General features: G+C 47.1%; 1 protein-coding gene across 2 annotated transcripts in view; it reads left to right on the top strand.

The window, feature by feature from the left end:
* Positions 1-11,158: 11,158 nt before the first annotated feature.
* The window catches only part of LDLRAD3 (low density lipoprotein receptor class A domain containing 3), a 235,519-nt gene continuing 227,687 nt past the window's right edge, over positions 11,159-18,990 (top strand). For both annotated transcript variants that reach the window (XM_087423127.1, XM_087423126.1), the window contains exon 1: positions 11,159-11,232. In XM_087423127.1, the coding sequence (XP_087279253.1) occupies positions 11,187-11,232 (46 nt within the window). In that variant the 5' untranslated portion in view covers positions 11,159-11,186. The remainder of the gene's footprint in view (positions 11,233-18,990) is intronic.

The raw sequence follows: 18,990 nt of genomic DNA, 5'->3' as shown, positions 1-18,990 counted from the left end.
ACTCCCACCCCATCCCCAAATGGTTGTTTTTTTTTCTTTTCTGAAAGCCCATTCTAGGCAATATTGTCACATGGTTAAAAGCCTAGACTCAGGAGCTGGATAACATGGTTTGAGTCTTTAGCCATCCCCTAGTTCTGTGACCCTTAATAAGGTACTTTACCTGTCCACATCTCAGTTTCTTCTTCGGAAAATAATAGGACCTACCTATGGAATGTAAGAGGCTGGCACATCAGAAGCCTCATCACTTGGCCCACGTGGATCTGGGCTGTGGTTACGCTGGACACTCTCTGGCTGGGTCCCAGCTCCAGCGTCCACCGCATCCGTCCGCTTTTCTGCCTCAGGGTCTTTTCCAAAGTAGAGCAACCAGGAAGTGCAGAGACTGAACGCACAACCAATGGGGACAGGAGTCCAGGGATGAAGGTTTCATTCCCCCAATTCAGAGGGATAATTTGAGGTGTGGTCTACATGGGTCCCAGAGGTCCCCATTGCACTTGGGCCTCAGTTGCCCACAGCATTAAACAGCTCAACAAACGCACTTTCATTGACTTTTCTCCTGCTGTTGCCCCACTGTCTCCACTCCCTCACTTCTGCTTCCTGGGATCACAGCCCAGGAAACTCCCTGCACCCAAGTCCTTGTCTCAAGCTCTGCTTGGGGGAATCCCGAGAAAATGTTCCATCAATATTTGCTGTTATTATTCTTATGGAAGATCTTTTCTATTCCTAGTAAGACCAATTTTGGAACCAAAATTCAAGATGCATGTTGAGACTTTTTTTTCTCATTTAATATTTTATCTAAATCGAAAAGTATACAAACTGATAAACACTGTCTCATTTCGTTACACATTTAGCAAATCCCGTGAAATCAGACTGTCTCCCCAACACTGGAAACTCGTGGTTTCTGTACTTCTCTTCCCGTCCTGCCACTTCTCACTCTTGCTTTGTCCTATAGACTTGGTCTTAGCTCCTCCTCTAGACTAGATGAGGACAGGGTCTGAGTCTGATTCACCTTCCTCATCTCTTATTGCACTCAGCCTAGGCCCTGCATAAAGTAGGCACTTAATAAATATCTGATGAATGAATGAATAGATGGGTGGATGAAAAGGGCACCGAGACCTCCAAAACCTACTGCCCGAATCCTCCCACCTAGGGGATTCAATTGATTTGTTTATACTTCGCTGTCTGAACTAGACTTGTGCATACCAGTCTATAGATCAGGAAGAGCCCTCCTTTTCACACATGAAAACCACATTATTGATCTGCTATCCCCGTGGCTGGTGCTCAATAAAGAATTGGTAAATGAATGAATAAATGAATGAATGATAGTTATTTGCTATTTTCTAGTAGTTGTAATCAAAAATGATATTCAAAATCAGGGCACCAACTAATTGGAACTTGGCCCCCTGCTGTGTCAAGCTTCTTTTTTTTTTTTACTCCTAAGTGACCACTGGGTCACTGGGAGGTCCAGTGGCCCCAGGGGAGGAGCTGGGCAGCTGGGGGTGATGTGGGAGGCACTCAGGGACTAATGTTATTTACCAGCTGGTCCAGAAGTGTTTTATAATTTCGACAGTTGGCCGTCTGTCTTGGTGTGTGCTGCCTGAATGTCAGCCTGTTGTCTAGATTAGCATTAGGTCCTCCAAACTCTTTTCCCAATCTCTTCTTGATCCCAAATGCCGGCATTGGCAGGACAACTGAGCGGGATAAGGATTCTGGCCATTGACCATAGACCTTTCTTCCCCTCAGTGCAAAGCCAACTGGCCCATACCAGTATCAACCTCAACTTTGGTTTCACTGGCACCATGCCATGAGATTTGAGCCAACTGGCCTACGTGGACAGCTTCTAGCATTACTACAGCCTGATCTTTCCCACCTTGGAAATTTTCATCGTAATTCCTCTGGAGTTTCTCTGTGATCAGGCTCAGGGTTACGGGCCGGGAGCTGAACACTGCGTAGTGGGTTGGCACACCTCTTCATATGGGCTAGCACGAACAAATGTCCTCCTTCCAATTCTCTTTTAAATTCAATCCCTCCCTGGCTTGACTACAAGAGCACAAGCATTGCTAAGGTGACTTTATTATGGGTATCCTGGAGTATATTCTCTTTTGCGTACGAAGCCTGTTTCCTGGAATTATTATTTCTGGTAGGATTGGGGTTGATTTCTGGCTATCTATTATTTTTCCAGCTGAAATGTTTTATTCCCTCACTTCACCATTTCAGGAAGCTTTGTGAAAACACCCGGGCTGCTCTTGCAAGGTCATTTTAGAGGGTTTTACTGCTCTCTTCCTTCCAGGCCGTGGTGAGATACAAGTTCCAGCTTTGACGTTTACTGACTATGAGCTTAAGCCTTGATTTTTCTGAGCCTTTGTTTCCTCATCTGCAAAGTGGGGATAATGATAGGACAAAAGTGATAATGGGAATGAAAGCATGAAACAACCTAAGGTATTCATTCATTCATTCATAAATATTGAAGGAACTCTTGCCACATGTCAGCTGTAGTTCCCGGCCTTAAGGGGCTATGGTTTAGTAGGGGAAATCACACATTAATAGGTAATTAAGATCAGACTCATAAATCTTACCAACAGGGATAAATATAAGGTGTCACAAGAGCACATGGGAATGAGGCTTAACAGCCTTGAGGGCTCATGGAGGGCTTCTTGGAAGAAGTGTAGGAAGATTAGGAGTTATTAATAGTAATATTAATTATAATTAGTAGAGTGTTACTATGTGCTAGGTAGTATGCTAAGCACTACCTCATTTAGGTATCGCAATTGTGCCTGTCTCATAGGGATCTTAATCTCCGTTCTGTGGTTCAAGAAACCAGCTCAGAAAGGTCAAGTAACTTGCCCAAGGACACACAGTTAAGTGGCATGGTTAGACTTTAAGTTTGAGTCCAGAACCTTTGCTTTTAACCACCGTGCAGTTCTGTTCATACATTTCCCTGCAACCATATGTGACTCCCTATTGCTCATAGGATAATGACTAAACTCCCTAACATGTCCAAAAGTCTGCTGCCCACTCCTCTGGTGTCACCCTTCACCCCTCTCTCTCCACCCTGACCCACTCGATAGTCAGCCTCAGCGGCGGCTCATAAAGAACATACTCAACTAAGTCTGAACTGGTCCTGAGGGTCTCCACGGCAATAGGGAGCCGTGGGGTTTTCAGCAGACTGAGTGAGAGTAAGACAAGACCTGAAAAAGCCAGCGAGGACAGGGCTGAAGAACTCAGGCACAGGTACATGGGAAGCTTGAACTAAAGGAGGGGCAGGAGGGAAGGAGAGGGGAGAATAGGATTCAAGAGACATTCAGTAGGTAGAATATATAAATCGTGGTGACCGTCGTGATGGGGAGTGAAGGAAAGCGAGCGGTTCTGGCTTATATCTGGATTTCTGGCTTGAACGACAAAGTAGAGGGTACCAGCTATTTTTAAGGAGCTGCGATCAATGCCTAACAGAGCAAACAATACTTGTAATTCTACTGTGTTTTCCTCACATGTTTGTTGAAGGGGGCTTGGGAATTGTAAAATAATTTCTCTTCCCTGCCCCTTCTGTTCCCTCCCTTCACCACACTGAGCATGGGAATTCACTGAAAACTGCAAAAAATTCATCTTCTCTGCCCCCCCCTCCAAGTTGAGCTACAAACCCACATCGCATCAGCTCCAGAGTAGGCAATCAAACAGCACCCAAAATTAAGCTTTCAAACATTAAAATCAATCAAGCCCAAAGACTCTAGCTTGAAATGAAAAGGTCTTTAAAAGAAGTAGGCTGAGGTGCCCTGAGAAAAACAACTGAAATCATTAAAGCGGATTTTTCACAGTGCAGGAAAATGTTCCAATAACGTCAGATTACAAATGTAAATCTATTTACCTTCCAGATGGTTTTTCCGAGCGCTCTTATTCAAGTCTGTGGCTTAGCTGTTGGTTGATTTCAGAGAGTTTGTTACTCAGGGAAGGTGACCAGACCTAGCCATGCTGGAATCATTTTCTCACATTTGTTACTGAGTGACTATCTCCTGACTTTTGGCTTGTTAGTTAATTACTGCGTAAATTTCCCGACTGAAAATGGAGATCTGATTCAGTGTCGGGTTCTTTTTTCCGACTGAGTTCCTGTTGTTTAAAAGGATGGTTTCTTTCTACCCTGTTCATTTTTCCCCTTTCTTCTTCACCCCATGGTACATTTGTAATACTGGCATTATGACATCAAAATTACTTTTATATCAACCAACTTGGATGTCTAGAATATAAGGTTAGGAGTGTTTGGAGGCAGAATTAGATGGAGAAAGTGGAGGAAAAAAGTTCTTCCTAAGTGATCTTCAAGTGGACTTATATTCAACTGTGACACAATGAACATGGATGGGTCATGTCTTCATTCATCAAATAAAATATTATCTACATAGGTGCTGTTCCAAAGAAATATGTTCTGAGCCCAAAATGCAAGCCACTATGAAATTTTAAAATTTCTAGTAGCCACATTAAAAAAGCAGAAAGAGGGGCCTGCCCGTGGCGTAGTGGTTGAGTTCGGCATGCTCTGCTTCCGTGGCCCAGTTTTGCGGGTTCGGATCACGGGCACGGACCTACACTACTCGTCAGCCATGCTGTGGCAGTGACCCACATACAAAATAGTGGAAGACTGGCACAGATGTTAGCTCAGGGCTAGTGTTCCTCAGCAAAAAAAAAAGAAAAAGCAGAAATAAACTAGTGGAGTTAACTTTAGGAGTATTTTATTTAATCCTATATATGTAAATATTATATTTCAACATATGATCAATGTAAATATTATTGAGATCTTTTACATTATTTTTTGTACTGTATTTGAAATCCAGTTTGTGTTTTATACTTAGAACATATCATAATTCAGAATAGATGCATTTCAAGTTCTCGATGTAGTTACACGTAGCCACATGCAGCCAGTGGCTCCCATGTTGCACACAGTTCAATGACAGGTTTTCCCCTTAAACTGATAGACCAAGAGTAGGTTTATACATGTAATGAATCTGCCTTTCTCCCCCTCCTTTCCAACTGAAAAAGAAAAAAAGTGCCTGTGATGAAAATGGGCAAAATGGTTCTGTTGATAAATTGCAAGTTAAATTCTTTTTCATATAATTGTTCCTTGGTTCCAGGACTAGTTGCAAGTGAAAAATCACCCTTTCAAGGGTGCAGACAACTTCATTCAAGAAGCAGTAAAACTCAGGCATTAAAATAAATAACGAGTTGCATGTTTTTTAAAATGAGGGGTAAAAATTTCATCCTTTCAGATGGTGCAAAATTTTCATTAATAAATGTCAGCAGATCTCTCTTTCGCAAGCTAGTGACTATATTAAACATGAATTACAAGAACTCTGTTGGTTCCCAGCAGTATTTTTCTGCAGATTAGTCTGACAATTTAAAAATATATACATACATTTGGCAGCTCTGGGATGACTTTAATTTCTAGCTGAGAGAACTCTCATGTCAGCATCTTTGGAGGGTGGGGACTACAATAATTAGATGCATCCAGAAAAGTTTTCTGGGAGTTGAATTGTATTACCTAATAAATCAAGTTCTATTTGATGTGCTGAGCATCCTTACCTTCCCAGCCCCGAACCCAGTGAACACATTATCTTTCATGCTGCAAATACATTCTGGGTTTTATGAATTGGAGCTTGCTTTGCTGGAGAAGGCAGCAGGGTTCAGTATGGGGTTGTGGGAATTTTTTGGAATCAAAAGGATCTGGCTTCAAATCTCAGTTATTTCCTAGGTTATTCTGGGCCAGTCAGTTAAATTCTCTGAGCCTCAGATCCCCCGTCTGTGCAAAGGGGATAATAATTTCTGACTCAGAGATTATTGTAAAGATAAATGTGATCATAAATGTACAGTGTCTGAGGCAGACACTTGATTAACGATCATCCCCTCCCACTGCCATCTTCGGGCTCACGAGTAAGTGAGAGTCAATGATGTTAAGTGCTCACGGACTCAGGGTTTACAGTAAGGCTTTTGTATTATCTGTTGCTGTGTAACAAATTGTCTCAAAACTTAGTGGCTTAAAATATCAAACAGATATAATCTAACAATTTTTCTGGATCAGGAATCTGGGCATGGCCTAGCTGAGGGCCTCTGCCTTAAGGTCACTCATGAGATTGCAGTCAAGCTGCCAGCCAGGGCTGTGGTCTCATGTGAAGGCTTAACTGGGGGAAGATCTGCTTCTAAGCTCACACACATGTTGTTGGCAGGATTCAGTTCTCTGTGGGCTGTTGGATTGAGGGCATTAATTCCTCATTTATTCCCTCCTCTACAGTTCCTTGCCACTTGAGCCTTTCCATAGGGCAGTTCACAACATGGTAGCCAGCAAGTGAGACAGAGACAGAGAGGGAGAGGGAGAAGGAGAACGTGGAAGGGTAGGAGCACAAGTATTCTTGTAACCTAACTTTGGAAGTAACATCCCACGACCTTTGCAGTATTCTATTTGTTAAAATCAAGTGACTAGGTCCAGCAACACTCTAGGGAGGGATGACACAGAGTGAATATTAGGAGGTGGGATCATTGGGGGCCTTCTCAGAGGTTGCCCCCTGCAGACTTCTGCAGCCTTAACCCTCACGTTTGCTGTTATTACTTCCCCCTCACACACAGGTTCTAAGTCAGTAATACAATTAGAGCTCTGAGGCAGGAACTCTGCTAAATGCTTCATGTAGTCCTTCGGACACCAGACATTCTACACCACTACAGGTAGACTTCTACATGGTCATTTCTCAATTTGACCTGCGTCTACCTCCTCAATTAGACTGGGAGCTCCATGAGGACAGGGACATGATTTGCTCACTGCAGCAATCCAGAGCTGAGGACAGTGTTTGGCACAGAGTCAGTTCTCAATAAATGTTTGTTGAATAAGTAAGGGAATAAATAAGAGGACTTTTGCTTCACGCGATAATTCTGGGAGGTGGGTACAATTATTACCCCACTTCACAGGAAACTGACACTCAGAGATAAAGTGATGTTCTCAGCTTCACAGAACTAGTAAGTGGTAGCACCCATGAGCCTGGGTGTATCCAGCCACCTCAATGCCTCTTCCCTCAGTCACTTGACTTTGTGGCCTCCTGATTATATGTTGGGGGTAGAAAGTGCATGTGTGTGCATGTGGTGTGTGTGTTGTGTGTCATGTGTTTGGGAGGGAAACATCATCTTCTTCCACTGGGCAGCCTCTCGACAGGCAGTTTCCACCACCCACTACAGTTTAGAGTGGAGCAAGCCTGTATCCTCCAGTGAACTTCTGTTTCCTTCACATACCAGAGAGAAGAACAAAAATCAGATGAAGAAAAGGGAGAGGATGGAGCAGGGTCTATGGAGTCCTTGTGAAACCATGAGCCACAGAGGGGTCTGGCGGAGTGGAACTTCTCCTACTACCTCTCTGCCTGATTTTTTTAATTTATTTTTTGCTGAGGAAGATTCGCCCTGAGCTAACATCTGTGCCAATCTTCCTCTATTTTGTATGTGGGTTGCCGCTACAGCACGGCTGCTGACGAGTGGGGTAGGTCCGCACCCAGGAACTGAACCTGGGCCGCTGAAGCGGAGAGTGCTGAACCTAAGCACTAGGCCACGGGGCCGGCTCCTCTGCCTGATTTTTATGGAGCTAATGCCTCCTTGTTTTCAGCAAGCTTTTTGTAAATAAAGCTTGCCTGGGCCTTTTTGTGTGGCCCTCTTGTTAATTCCAACTTTTCTTAAAGTTTAAAATGGTTTTTTTGAAATTCGAAAGGCCTGAATCTCAGATGCTTTGGAAGAAAGCTAATAATAATGATAATAATTAAAAAAATAAACTATGATAACAACCAAACTAACATTTATTGAGTGCTTACTATCTTCTAGGCAAAATTCTGTGTTTTCCATGTATTAACTTACTTAAAAGCTCCTGCAGAACCATTAAGTCAATTCTCCTGATGACCTTAAAAGCAGACATACTAGTTTTCCATTGCCACATAGTGAATTACCCTGAAAAGTTAGTGGCTTTAAACAACAATAAACATTTGTTATCTCTGACGGTTTCTATGCATCAGGAATTTGGGAGTGGCTGGGTGGTTCCAGCTCAGGAATTTCCATGAAGGCTACAGTCATCTGAAGGCTAGACTGGGGTGAAAGGCTCCACTTCCAAGATGGTTCACTCCAATGGCTGGCAAGTTGGCAGGAAGCTCACCTCCTCCCCACGTGGGCCTATCCACAGGGCTGCTTGAGTGTCCTAATCACATGGTGGTGGCTTCCCCCAGAGCAAGGGATCTAAGAGAGCAAGAAAAAAACTACTCTGTCCTTTGTGACCCAGCTTTGAAGTCACCCAGTGTCATTTTCATAATATCCATTGTTCACACAGGTCGGCCCCATTCAGTGTGGGAGGGGACTGACTACACAAGAGCATGGACACCAGAGGCAAGGATCCTTGAGAGCCACCTTGGAGACTAGCTACCACAGCAGCTGCCTTGTAATATCAACCACAGCCACACCGACAGCTCCTTTTTCTTGAGCAATTACCACGTGCAAAGTACTGTGCCAAAGATTCTACGTACATTATCTCATTGAATCCTACAGCAACCCTAAGATCCAACTGCTCTTATTATCCTCATTCTATAGATAAGGAAACTAAGGGTCATAGAGGCTAATAACTTGCCCAAGGTCACAGAGCTACTGTATGTCCAGCGAAAAGAACACTGGAGCCCATCTCAGACAGACCTGAAGTCAAGTCCAGCTTGTGCTGTTTCACCTGGTGTGAGAAGTAAACGAGAAAATGCACGGGAACCACAGCATGTCACACCAAAGACCAGGGAGAGATAAAATCCTTTCTTCCTCCTCCAGAAACGTGAAGCCGTGTCAGAGCACACGTCAAGGTCAGAGCGTCTCACTCTTGGCAAGTAAGAGACGTAAAGCCCTCTGGTTTTCACTTCTATTAAACCAACCATAAAAAAGACGTGTGACTGGCTCCCTGAGACCTGAACTATTAGCACTGGAACCTATCACGTTTTCTGGAAACTGAGTATCCTATGTTTTTGATGGAACTCTAAAGAACTGGAAAAGAGGAGAGTAACGAAGTGTAAAGAATTACACTCACCTCCTGCTCAGCTTATATGGTGAGAAGGTTGGGAGGGATTCAGTATAAGTGTAAAAACAACAACTGAACTTAAAGAGGGCTTTATATTTGTCCAAATGATGTCAAAGACACTAATATATTTAAAAGAAGTATGTGTGTATATGTGAGAGAGAGAGAGAGAGAGAGAGAGAGAGAGAAACACGTGGAGAGAAAGCCAGCCCACTAAATCATCCCCAGAGCTGAAGTTCATGTGCCCGAAGGGACCTAAGGAAACAAGAACCACAGCACTGGGTCAGGCCCATTGTCCTTCCAGATTCCTAATGCTTGGAGGCAAATGAGCAGCTGTAGGAGAAATTACTTGCCTTCTTGGGTATCATTATCAAAGGCCTCCCTGCAACATGCTCCCTGGAAAAATGCACATACATATAACCGAAATTTTGCATAAAATTTTAGGGGCTTATAAAACTCCCTGAAGCCCATGGGTTGGTCTCCCTAGTGTTCATGGATCCCAGGATATAAACCCCTGAATGCTAAATCTTTTGGAGAATTTATTTATGTTTTCCATACTTTACAAGCTACTTTGTAATATGGAACTTGCTAGACTTTCCTACATCACATTTTTTCATTACCTTGAAGCATCATTGGTATTTTTAAATTCTGACCTGATCCATTTTAGCCTTCACGTTTCCAGACAATTAAAAAAGTCAAGTCACTGACGCTCAGCATCATCCGGGTTGTCTCCAGTGCGGCCCAGAGGTGACGCGGGCATACTCACAGCCTCTCTCACAAGCCGGCCCAGCTCCACAGCCTCCCTACTCCTCCACACAGGTACCATGTATACACCATAGTAAAATTCACCCCTGTTAGGCGTGGGTTTTCTGGATGCAGTTCTGTATGTTTTGACAATGTGTAAAGTTTTGTGTAACCACCGCCATAATCAAGATGCATAACAGTCCCTCCACCCCCAAAAGTCCCCTTGTGCCCCTTTGCACTCATCCGGCTCCCCCAGGCCCAGACCCTGGTAACTACTGGTCTGATTCTGGTCCCTATAGTTTGCTTCCGTCCTCCCCACCCATGTCCTATAAGTGGAATCATATAGAATGTGCCCTCTGGGGCTGTATTCTTAGCATGCATTTCAGATTCATTTATGTTGTTACATTAAAAGATAAAACACAATTTGTGTATCCATTCACCAGTTAATGGACATTAATGGACAATAATGAGTTATTTCTGCTTTTTGGCAATTATTTGCATTAGTTTTTTGCTTTTGTTGGGGAGGAGGGAGAGTGGAGCACAAACGTGTCACTGCATTCTTCCACCATCTAAATCCTTGGGGAATCCTCACCACGTCTGTCTTGGAGCCCCAACCGCATTGGAGCAGCTGTTCTTTTTGCTTTTGGGCGTCTGCCTTCACATTACTTTCCTTTTCTGCAAACTGGGGCCCAAATGTCCCAGCGGTCTAGGCAGACAAGACGCAGATGAAATACCTCACTTGAAGGTTGGCCGCCCTACTCCACGTGTGGTTCACGGACCATCGGTCTCCAAATCACATAGAATCTTCTTAGAAAAGCAGAACCCCAGGCCCCACCCAGACCTAGTGAGTCAGAGGCAGCACTTGAACGCGATCCCCAAGTGGATCGGAACTTACGAGAAGTACCGGTGGTATTCCACTCTCCCTACTAAAAATAAAACACATATTTTCTCATAATATTTGGTCCTTTCCTCCAACTTTTTCTCCCCCTCCCTGGAGTACACTCATGTTGAAGTTGAGTAAAAGAACTCGAGTTTGGGTCTGGGGAGGTGGAGGGCGCCGCATCCTCAGAGGACGGAGGAGGGAAGGGGAGAGAGAGGAGGCAGAGAACAGAGCCCGTGCTGTCTGAGGTCCTCGCAGCCAGAGTGGGGAGGCGGCGAGTGGCCGGGAGGCCGGACCCTCGGCGGCGCCCCCGGCGGCCTCCCGGAGCCGGGACGCCCGGCGCAGGACGCGGGCGGCGGCGCGCCGCCGGGACGCTTGCACAACTCCGCGGCGCTTGCACAACTCCGCGGCGCGGGGCCGGGCGGGGCGGGCCGGGGGCGGGGCCGGCGCGGCGAGGGGCGGGGTCAGCGCCGGGCCGTGGGGGCAGCGACGGCCGGGCAGCGGAGCGGCGGCCGCGCCATGTGGCTGCTGGGGCCGCTGTGCCTGCTGCTGAGCAGCGCCGCGGGTGAGTCCGGGGGCGTCGGGCGAACTTCGCGGGGCGCGGCGGCCGGGCTGCGATCGCGCGTCCCCCCGTGCCCGCGGCGGCTGCGGGCGCGGGCGTGCACGGAGGGCGGACCCCGGCGCCGGGCTGGCCGGGACCCCGCGAGGGGCCGCGGCGGGGTGCGCGCCGTCCTATTGTGTGGGCGTGCGCGCCGGCTCGGGCCGTGCGGTGTGCGCGGGCGGGGCGTGTGTGCAGCCGGCTCTGGGGAGCCCGGGGGCTGCTGCGATTGGGCGTAGCTCGAGTGTGTCTGTGTGTCTGTTGTGTGTTGGGGAAGGGAGGAGGCGAGGGGACGGGAGAGAGCTCTTCCCTGATGCCATCATCCCAGACGCCCGGGTGCTCGTGCTGCGCTAGGGCCTCTTCGCGGGTGTTTTGTGTGCGCCCTGGTGCCTCAGTTTCCCCGTTGGACTGTAGTATCGCCGCTTCCTTCCACTCTTCCCTGGGACTGTGTCTGGTTTGGGCAGAGAGAGATGAAGCAGGGCTGGATCTGGGAATTATTAATCTTTCCCACTGATCCTGGGAGCAGAACATTTATTTGTCCCCTCACCGCTCCTGCTCGCCCCTCAGTGGGCGTCCTGTCTGGCGAGGTGCCCTGGGAGAGGATCTGGGTTTCGTCTGATGGCCCTTTGACCCTGGCATCAACGCAGCCTGTGCATCCCGAGGTCCCGCGGAGCAGCAAGCCTCTTTCCCTCGCAGACAGCGTGCTGTTCCCAGGAACTTTTCTGCTGATGTGGGCACGCTCCGAATTCCAGCCCAGGAGCCCTTCCTCCTCTGCCCCTGCCCGCTGGCCACAGCTGTCAGCTGCCGCTCCTCGACTCAGTCCGCCCCCTGATGTTTATTTCTGGGCAGCTGATGCCCAGAAAGTGGGTGACAGGGCCCAGTGAAGTTTCCCCAGCAGAAGCTTGGTCTCCTTACGTTTGTGCCATCCACGTATCTCATTTATGCCTGATTTTTCCCAGTGCTTCCAGCTGTGGAGAAATTTGGGGATCCCCCACCTGGGGATTTTCCCCAGTGCTTCCAGTGTACTTGCTGTGGAGGTGTCTTTGGTGGTGTGTTTGTTGGGGAAGTTGAGGCTCACTTCATTCTGAGCTGCCCCTCCCCACTTTTTGAACAGGTGTCCGCTTGGAGAGAAATCTCCTTCCTTCCTTGAAGTCTCTGGTCCTGGCCATCCTCAGAATCCACTGGGCGGCCTTCCCCACCTCCCAGACCTATGACATCATCCCCACTCCTTGGAGACTCCTTTGGGATGTTTGTGGGTTTGCTGTGACTTCCAGTGAGGGTGCAAGGCTGGTGGCTGCCGTGGAGTTTAGCCAGGTCCAGGTCAGAGTGCCCTGTTTCTCCTCAACTATTGGGCCACCCCAGGGAGAGAGTTCCGAGGTGGCATTGGCAGCTGTGAGTAGATGTGAACGACTATTTGGAGTCTATCAGAGCAGGCAGGTGTCCAGGGCATCTCAGACACGAAGACCTGCCCAGATTCATGCTCTCGGTTTGCGTAGGCCTGGTGTATCCCATGACAGCCCCCAAGTGGGGTGGTCTGGAAGCCACTCTCCTGTGTGTCCTCCGGGAGCTACTTGTGGCTCAATGGAAACTTAGTTTTTGCATCTCCCTGGTGGTACAGGGTTGCTTTGGTTGAGTCTCCATCTCTGTGAAAACAGCTGTAAAGTTAATTTTGTCCTTCTCTGGTCAGTGCTGGTTATTTGATATGTGTGTACATGTAAAATAGGGCTAAAATAAATGAAGTAGTCCTAGTGGGGAGGGAGGGATGGGCGTCATGGGCCTGCCTAGCTGTCCCGGGTGGTGGTGTCCCGTTATCTGTGGTCATTGAGCCTGTTTGGCTCTGAATCTCCTTCACAGGTGCTGGTTTGGAAACCTCTGGGCAGGTTGGGATGTGTGCGTTTTTCGTATTCTGTTAAGCACGATCCTTTTAGCGTGGATTCCACTTTGACCTGAAGTGTTCCCAGAAATAGGGCTGGTCATTTTTCCTGATCCGGCCGGGTGCCCCTGGGCCTCAGCCTCTAGAGAAGAAGCCCGCGTGGTTCAGTTTGGGGTTCATAGTGGGACCGGAGACCCTCACCTTCTATCCCATATCCTACACCTTGGTCCTTTTCTGGGAAGTTGATAAAACAAGAGAGATTATAAAAGGCAGCCCTTTGAGTTTCTGTCTCCCTTTGATAGTCTGTGAAGAAACCTGGGGTCAGAGCTGAGCCCTAGCCTGAGTTCCGGGTCTTTCTGGGGCTAGAAGGCCCCTGACTTTCCAAGAGCAATTTGGAGGCCTTTGTTGTTCAGGAACCTTCTCAGACACCTCCATGTGTGTTTTTTTCCCCCTTTGTTTTTATTGTTTGTGTTAGGGAAGTGAAGCATTGATTTTGGCTGTTATTATTTTTTAGTGTATCCAGCGAGAAAGGCTCAGGCCATCCGCTGTCCAGTTTTCCCTCACTTGGTGGAGTGGGTGGGTTGAAGTGCGCGGATGGCAGATGGTGAGAGGGGTGTAATGGTGGCCATGCCCTGTGGGGGGTCAGTCTTCTTGCCTCCTCCCGGGCTGACCTACTCTTAGGTTCCCTGACATTTTCCTTCTGCCAGTGAAAAGGCTGGCTTTTCCCCCGTGTATGCTCCCAGGAGTGTGACCGTTGACCTTTTCTCCTGGAAAGACCTGCCTAATGGTGTGAGCAGGTGGATGTTTTTATTATTTTTTAACTAGCTGAGTGGCTTCATGCAGCCCAGCCTGGGTAGACGAGACTGTGTGCACCGAAGTAGAAATAAACATCACCTTGTTGCTTTTCGTCTTAAAAGAGATGCGAGGACGGTTCCCCACTGGGACTGCGGTGTTTTTTCCTGACAGCCCACTCAAGCCCTTTACTGTGGGAGAAGTGGGGGAGCGGCGGGGACGTGAGCGGGAGAGGGCGGGATGGTCAATTTGGGGCTTCCAAGGCTGGTTTGGGTACCTTTGTGCCGAAGAACCCAGGGTAACTGGAAAGTGGGCTTGTATTGTCACCTTCGTGAAGCAGTTCAGAGAATTGGGGATTAGGAAAGCGTATAATCAGGTAATCTCGGGTGAAAGACCTGGCCTTTACTGTCTGCCTGTTTGCACGGACAAGGGGAGGAAAGGAGGCAGTGCTGGTGGAACGTCGTATGTGAGAGACACTCTGCTCACCACTTGAAATACATGAGCTCGTTGAGTTTCTCCACCGATGCCGTGTGACGGGAGGTCATTTTCTGGTTCACGAGACATCATCCGTACCCAGGGTGCCCAAGTGGGGACTGAGGCCTGGAATCTAAACCGAGTTTCTCTTGGCCCCCAACCTGGGCTTTTCCCGGTTTCCAGGCACCTGGCTCTGCGTGTCCATGTCTTGCCTCCCAGGTGCTTGTGTGAATTCACAGTCAATGAGATTGTTGCCATAAACAGCCCCTCTTCCCGGATCTGCTCACTGTGTGGTCATTGCTCTGAACTTATTCAGCAGTTGGTGTTAATGGTAAATACGTAAAATAAATCTCAGTCCTTGAGGAAAGATGGAGCTTTATCAAAACAGCACCAGTCTTTGTGCTGTTGTTACCACACAGAATTGGAGTTCTCTTGCCTGATGCGCATAAAACAAGCCAGTTATTACGGCATCAGCTTTTGGGAGGAGAATTGTAGCTTTATATGGCGAGATTGATCTGCAAGGAGACGTGGCAGGTGCCCTCAGATCTGTCTCCCTGATCCAGGGCTTGGGGGAGAATTTATGGGGTGAAGGGCAGGGTGGTCTGAAGTGTGGAGATACATGATTGGGGGTAAGAAGAAGTGAAATCATTGATGATTTACACAAGTGTAGTCAGGCTTCTCTTCAGAATATTTTAGAAAATGCTTGGGCCGTCCTAACTGTGGAGATTTTTTTGCTAGTGCTTCTACCTGATACCCTGGGAGATTTTTAAGATGGACACTTCTGGGACCGGCCAGGTGGTGTAGTGGTTAAGTTTGCATGCTCTGCTTAGGTGGCCCGGGGTTCGCAGGTTCGGATCCCGGGCTCGGACCTACATGCTGCTCATCAAACCATGCTGTGGTGACGACCCACATACAAAATAGGGGAAGATTGACACAGATGTTAAGTCAGGGACAACCTTCCTCAAGCAAAAAGAGGAAGATTTGCAACAGATGTTAGCTCGGGGCCAAGCTTCCTCACCAAGAAAAAAAAAACATGGGCACTTCTGTGTGTGTGTGTGTGTGTATGTGTACGTACATGTGTGTACATGCCTTTCTTTCATTGGAATCCTTGTAAGAGAATCTACTCTCTTGGATCCTGAGGAGTGTCCTTAGAAACGTTTGCTGGGAGAGCAGCCGGGTACTTTGAAGATGCAGCATTTGCTCCTCACATCATTTGCTTGATGTTTGATATTGCTTACCAGAGTAAGTGGACTTTTGTGACCAGGTAACTGCTCCGTCAGAGGGATGGGAAATGTTTCTTTCAGGTAGGATTGTGTGGGTTTCTGGAGGTGGTGGCAGGGACGGGCTTAGTCCAGTGCAGAGTTCCTCAGCCTGGGTGCTGTTGGGATTGTGGGCCAGACAGTTCTATTCTGTGGGGGGCTGCCTGTGCCTTGTAGGAGATTTAGCATCATCACTGGTCCTAGATGCAGTAGCAGCCTCCTCCTCCAGTCACGACAACCAAAAATGTCTCCAGATGTTACCGCATGTCCTCTGGGGGCAAAATCACCCCCGGTGGAGACCCCCTGGCCTAGTGTGAGCAACTCCCTTGCCATACATCTTGAGCATCATTACTACTCATCCTAAAAGTCCTCTAGATGCAGTGGGTCACAATGGCTTCCTCCTCCCACCGGCTCTTTTCGTCATCAGGTTTCTGCAGCCCCACAGTTCAATGTGAACATACATACATTCTTAGCTAGAAATGCCCTCAGCTCTGACCCTTTCCCTTTTGCTTCCCCCTTGTGCCATCGTGAAAACTTCTGGAGTTTCACATTGTAGATTTGGTTCCTTTGGGAGAGACCTGCTGAGGAAGCAGGTAAAAGGCAGGTGGCAGGTGACACCAGAAGCCACCGGGTTCCCTGAATAACTGTTAACCTTGGGACATTCACAGGCCCCAAAGGTTAAAAGAGAAGCTGCCTCAAAGTTTGCCTTGGGAGTCAGTCGTGTGTTGAAATCTTCACCCTGGAAGTCCCCCTGCCTCTTCTCTACAGAGCTGTTATTGTTCTTCTCGGCTCTCCTCTCCCTCCCCACCATTCCTTCTCCCTTCCCATCAAAAGGCTTTACAACTTGAGGCCATCCTGCAGGGCAGGTGGTGGCAAAGATCATCTAGACTAGCGGCAAGTTGGTTTTGGAGAAATTTTCACCTTATACTTTCCTCTCTGAAGTCTTTTTAAAGTGATGATGTGTGTCGCTTTATGACACTTGGATTCCTTTAAGACACTGCCTTCCAGCTCTCTTTTTCCTTTGCTCGGTGTCCAGCCTTCCTTGAGGTTTTTACTTCCGCCTCTCTTCAGACTAGCAGCGTACGTTGTCTGCTGCTGCCTCTTTTGTGCGTGAATTTGCAGGAGGAAAAGAGGTTGCAAGAGAGGAACCCTGGGCTTGAAGGGGAGAAGTGCCCATTGTCCTAGATCAGAAACCTGTACCTCAGATCACGCCTCCTGCAAAAAGCCTCCTCCAGTGAGGAGCGCTGGCTCCCCAAGCATGCGAATATTGTTTTTCCTTTTGTCTTTGGGTAACTAGAAAATTCTTCTCAAGGCTTTATTCCGCTGTTCATTAGCGCGGTACCAGCTCTGCCACATCCGGGCATAGTGCTGTGCTCTGGGGGTGCAAAGCTGTGTAAAACTTGTTCTTTGCCCTTGAAGAACCAAATGATCCAAGATGGAAATGGGGTTGTTTACTTTCTTCGTTGTCTGGGCAGGGCAGAGGCACTTTTCCAACAGTGGTACCTCAGAGGGGGTCCTCAGTGTGAGATGCACTGTTGGATCTGCGGCCTCGATGGGAACAGACCTGTGTGCACGTCACAAGGCTTAGGCACCACGGATGCCCCCTCTTTGGGGATGTTCAGTGGGTGGGTCATTCTCAAACAGATTTCAGACGTGATGACACGTCCTAGCTTGCTTTGTTAGCTTTCCAGGTAAAATGTTAGGGAAGCATGTTGGTGCTTGTAGATTCTTGTGGCTCTAGGCTTCTGAGATTCAAATAAGACATTTCTTCTGTGGCTTGTAGGCAACAACCTTCTTTATCTTATGGTCATAATATCTGTCTGCCTATCTGTCTGTCTGTCTATCTGTCTGTCTATCTATCTATCTATCTATCTATCTATCTATCAATCATCTTACCTCTTTTAGTCCTGAGTCCTACTAGATTGTCAACTCCTTGAGGACTGGGATCATATGTTGAATGTATATGTCATATTTCTTATTTTCTTTGTGGTGTCTAGGAGCATAATAATGACTCATTGAAGGTTTACTCTGTCTGGCAGGGTGCTAAGACTGTACATGTTATTTGGTTGTAATCTTCTTGAATGGAAAACATTATAAAAATAATACATTGAATACATGCTCACTCTAAGAATTTCAAACAAAACAGAAGTAATTTCAATAAAACATCTCCCCTTTTCTGAATTACTGTTAACTGTCTGGTATATATCAATTTAGCTCTAATATAGATTTATACACGCACACGCACATACATGGTTTAATGAGCTCATACTTGTCCATCTTTGTAGTTTTTTGACTGGCCTTTTTTACTTAAATACTGTATTTTGTCAGCTCTACTTTGAGCTGCATGAATTGGTCTCACTGGCCTCCCCTGTTGGGTAGACAGTTGGGTGATTCCAAAGCGCTTGGCATTTGTGCTCCCCTCCACTTGCATTGCTCAGTTTGTGAGTGGCACCGCCTTGCCTCGGTCTCAGAAACAAAATGCAGTTGTTTCAGCAGTCGGTGAGTGTCTTCCTCTCCTAAGTCCTTTATGCCTGGCTCTTGCTTTGCAAGAAAATATGGAATTCAGTCATTCTTCCACTGACAGGTATTTGCTTCCTTGTTATCAAATTTACACTCTGTTTCCTTGCCCTTTTGTGTACACAATCATTTTTTATTTCAATGCAAAACTTTAGTGTAATCTTTTAAAAGACGTTCCAAATAGCAGGTAAATTCAACCTCTGCAGTGTCACCAGTGCACGGAATTGGATGGAAGTGGTGACACATGAACGACTGTGACCAGGCTCACCCAGTCACCTTCGGGGATCAGTGCATCACAGCTTCTGGCCGCCTTGTGCTGTCGTGAGGTGCCGTTGGGTACATCTTGATTCCAGAGATGTTACAATACCAAAGGTTTGTGTCTTCTTGACCATCTTTCTTTCAGTTCTTGTGTATCTACCCGTTCTTTTAAAAATAGCCTAAAAAAAACCCCCTGGTGTGTATATACAGTCGTGCTCCACATAACTGTTTCGGTCAACAACAGACTGTGTATGTGACAATCGTCCCATAAGATTAGTACCATATGCCTAGGTGTGTGGTAGGCTATAACATCTAGGTTTGTGTTCTCTCTGTGATGTTCACACAACGACGAAATCGCCTAACGACGCATTTCTCAGAATGTGTCCCTGTTGTTAAGCGATGCATGACTGTACTATAATTTATTTAATGCTTCCTCTGCTGATAAATCCTATTCCATTTTCACATTTATTCAGGTAGGTAGTATGTTCTGCCATTTTAAAGGTGAGGAAACTAGAAGATTAAGTATTTTCCCCAAGCTCTTGGCCAGGAAGA

The sequence above is a fragment of the Ceratotherium simum genome, chromosome 34 (assembly GCF_057802395.1).
Source record: "Ceratotherium simum simum isolate JZ-2026a chromosome 34, ASM5780239v1, whole genome shotgun sequence".
NCBI lineage: Eukaryota > Metazoa > Chordata > Mammalia > Perissodactyla > Rhinocerotidae > Ceratotherium > Ceratotherium simum.
This window is presented reverse-complemented; position numbering and strand designations above follow the sequence as displayed.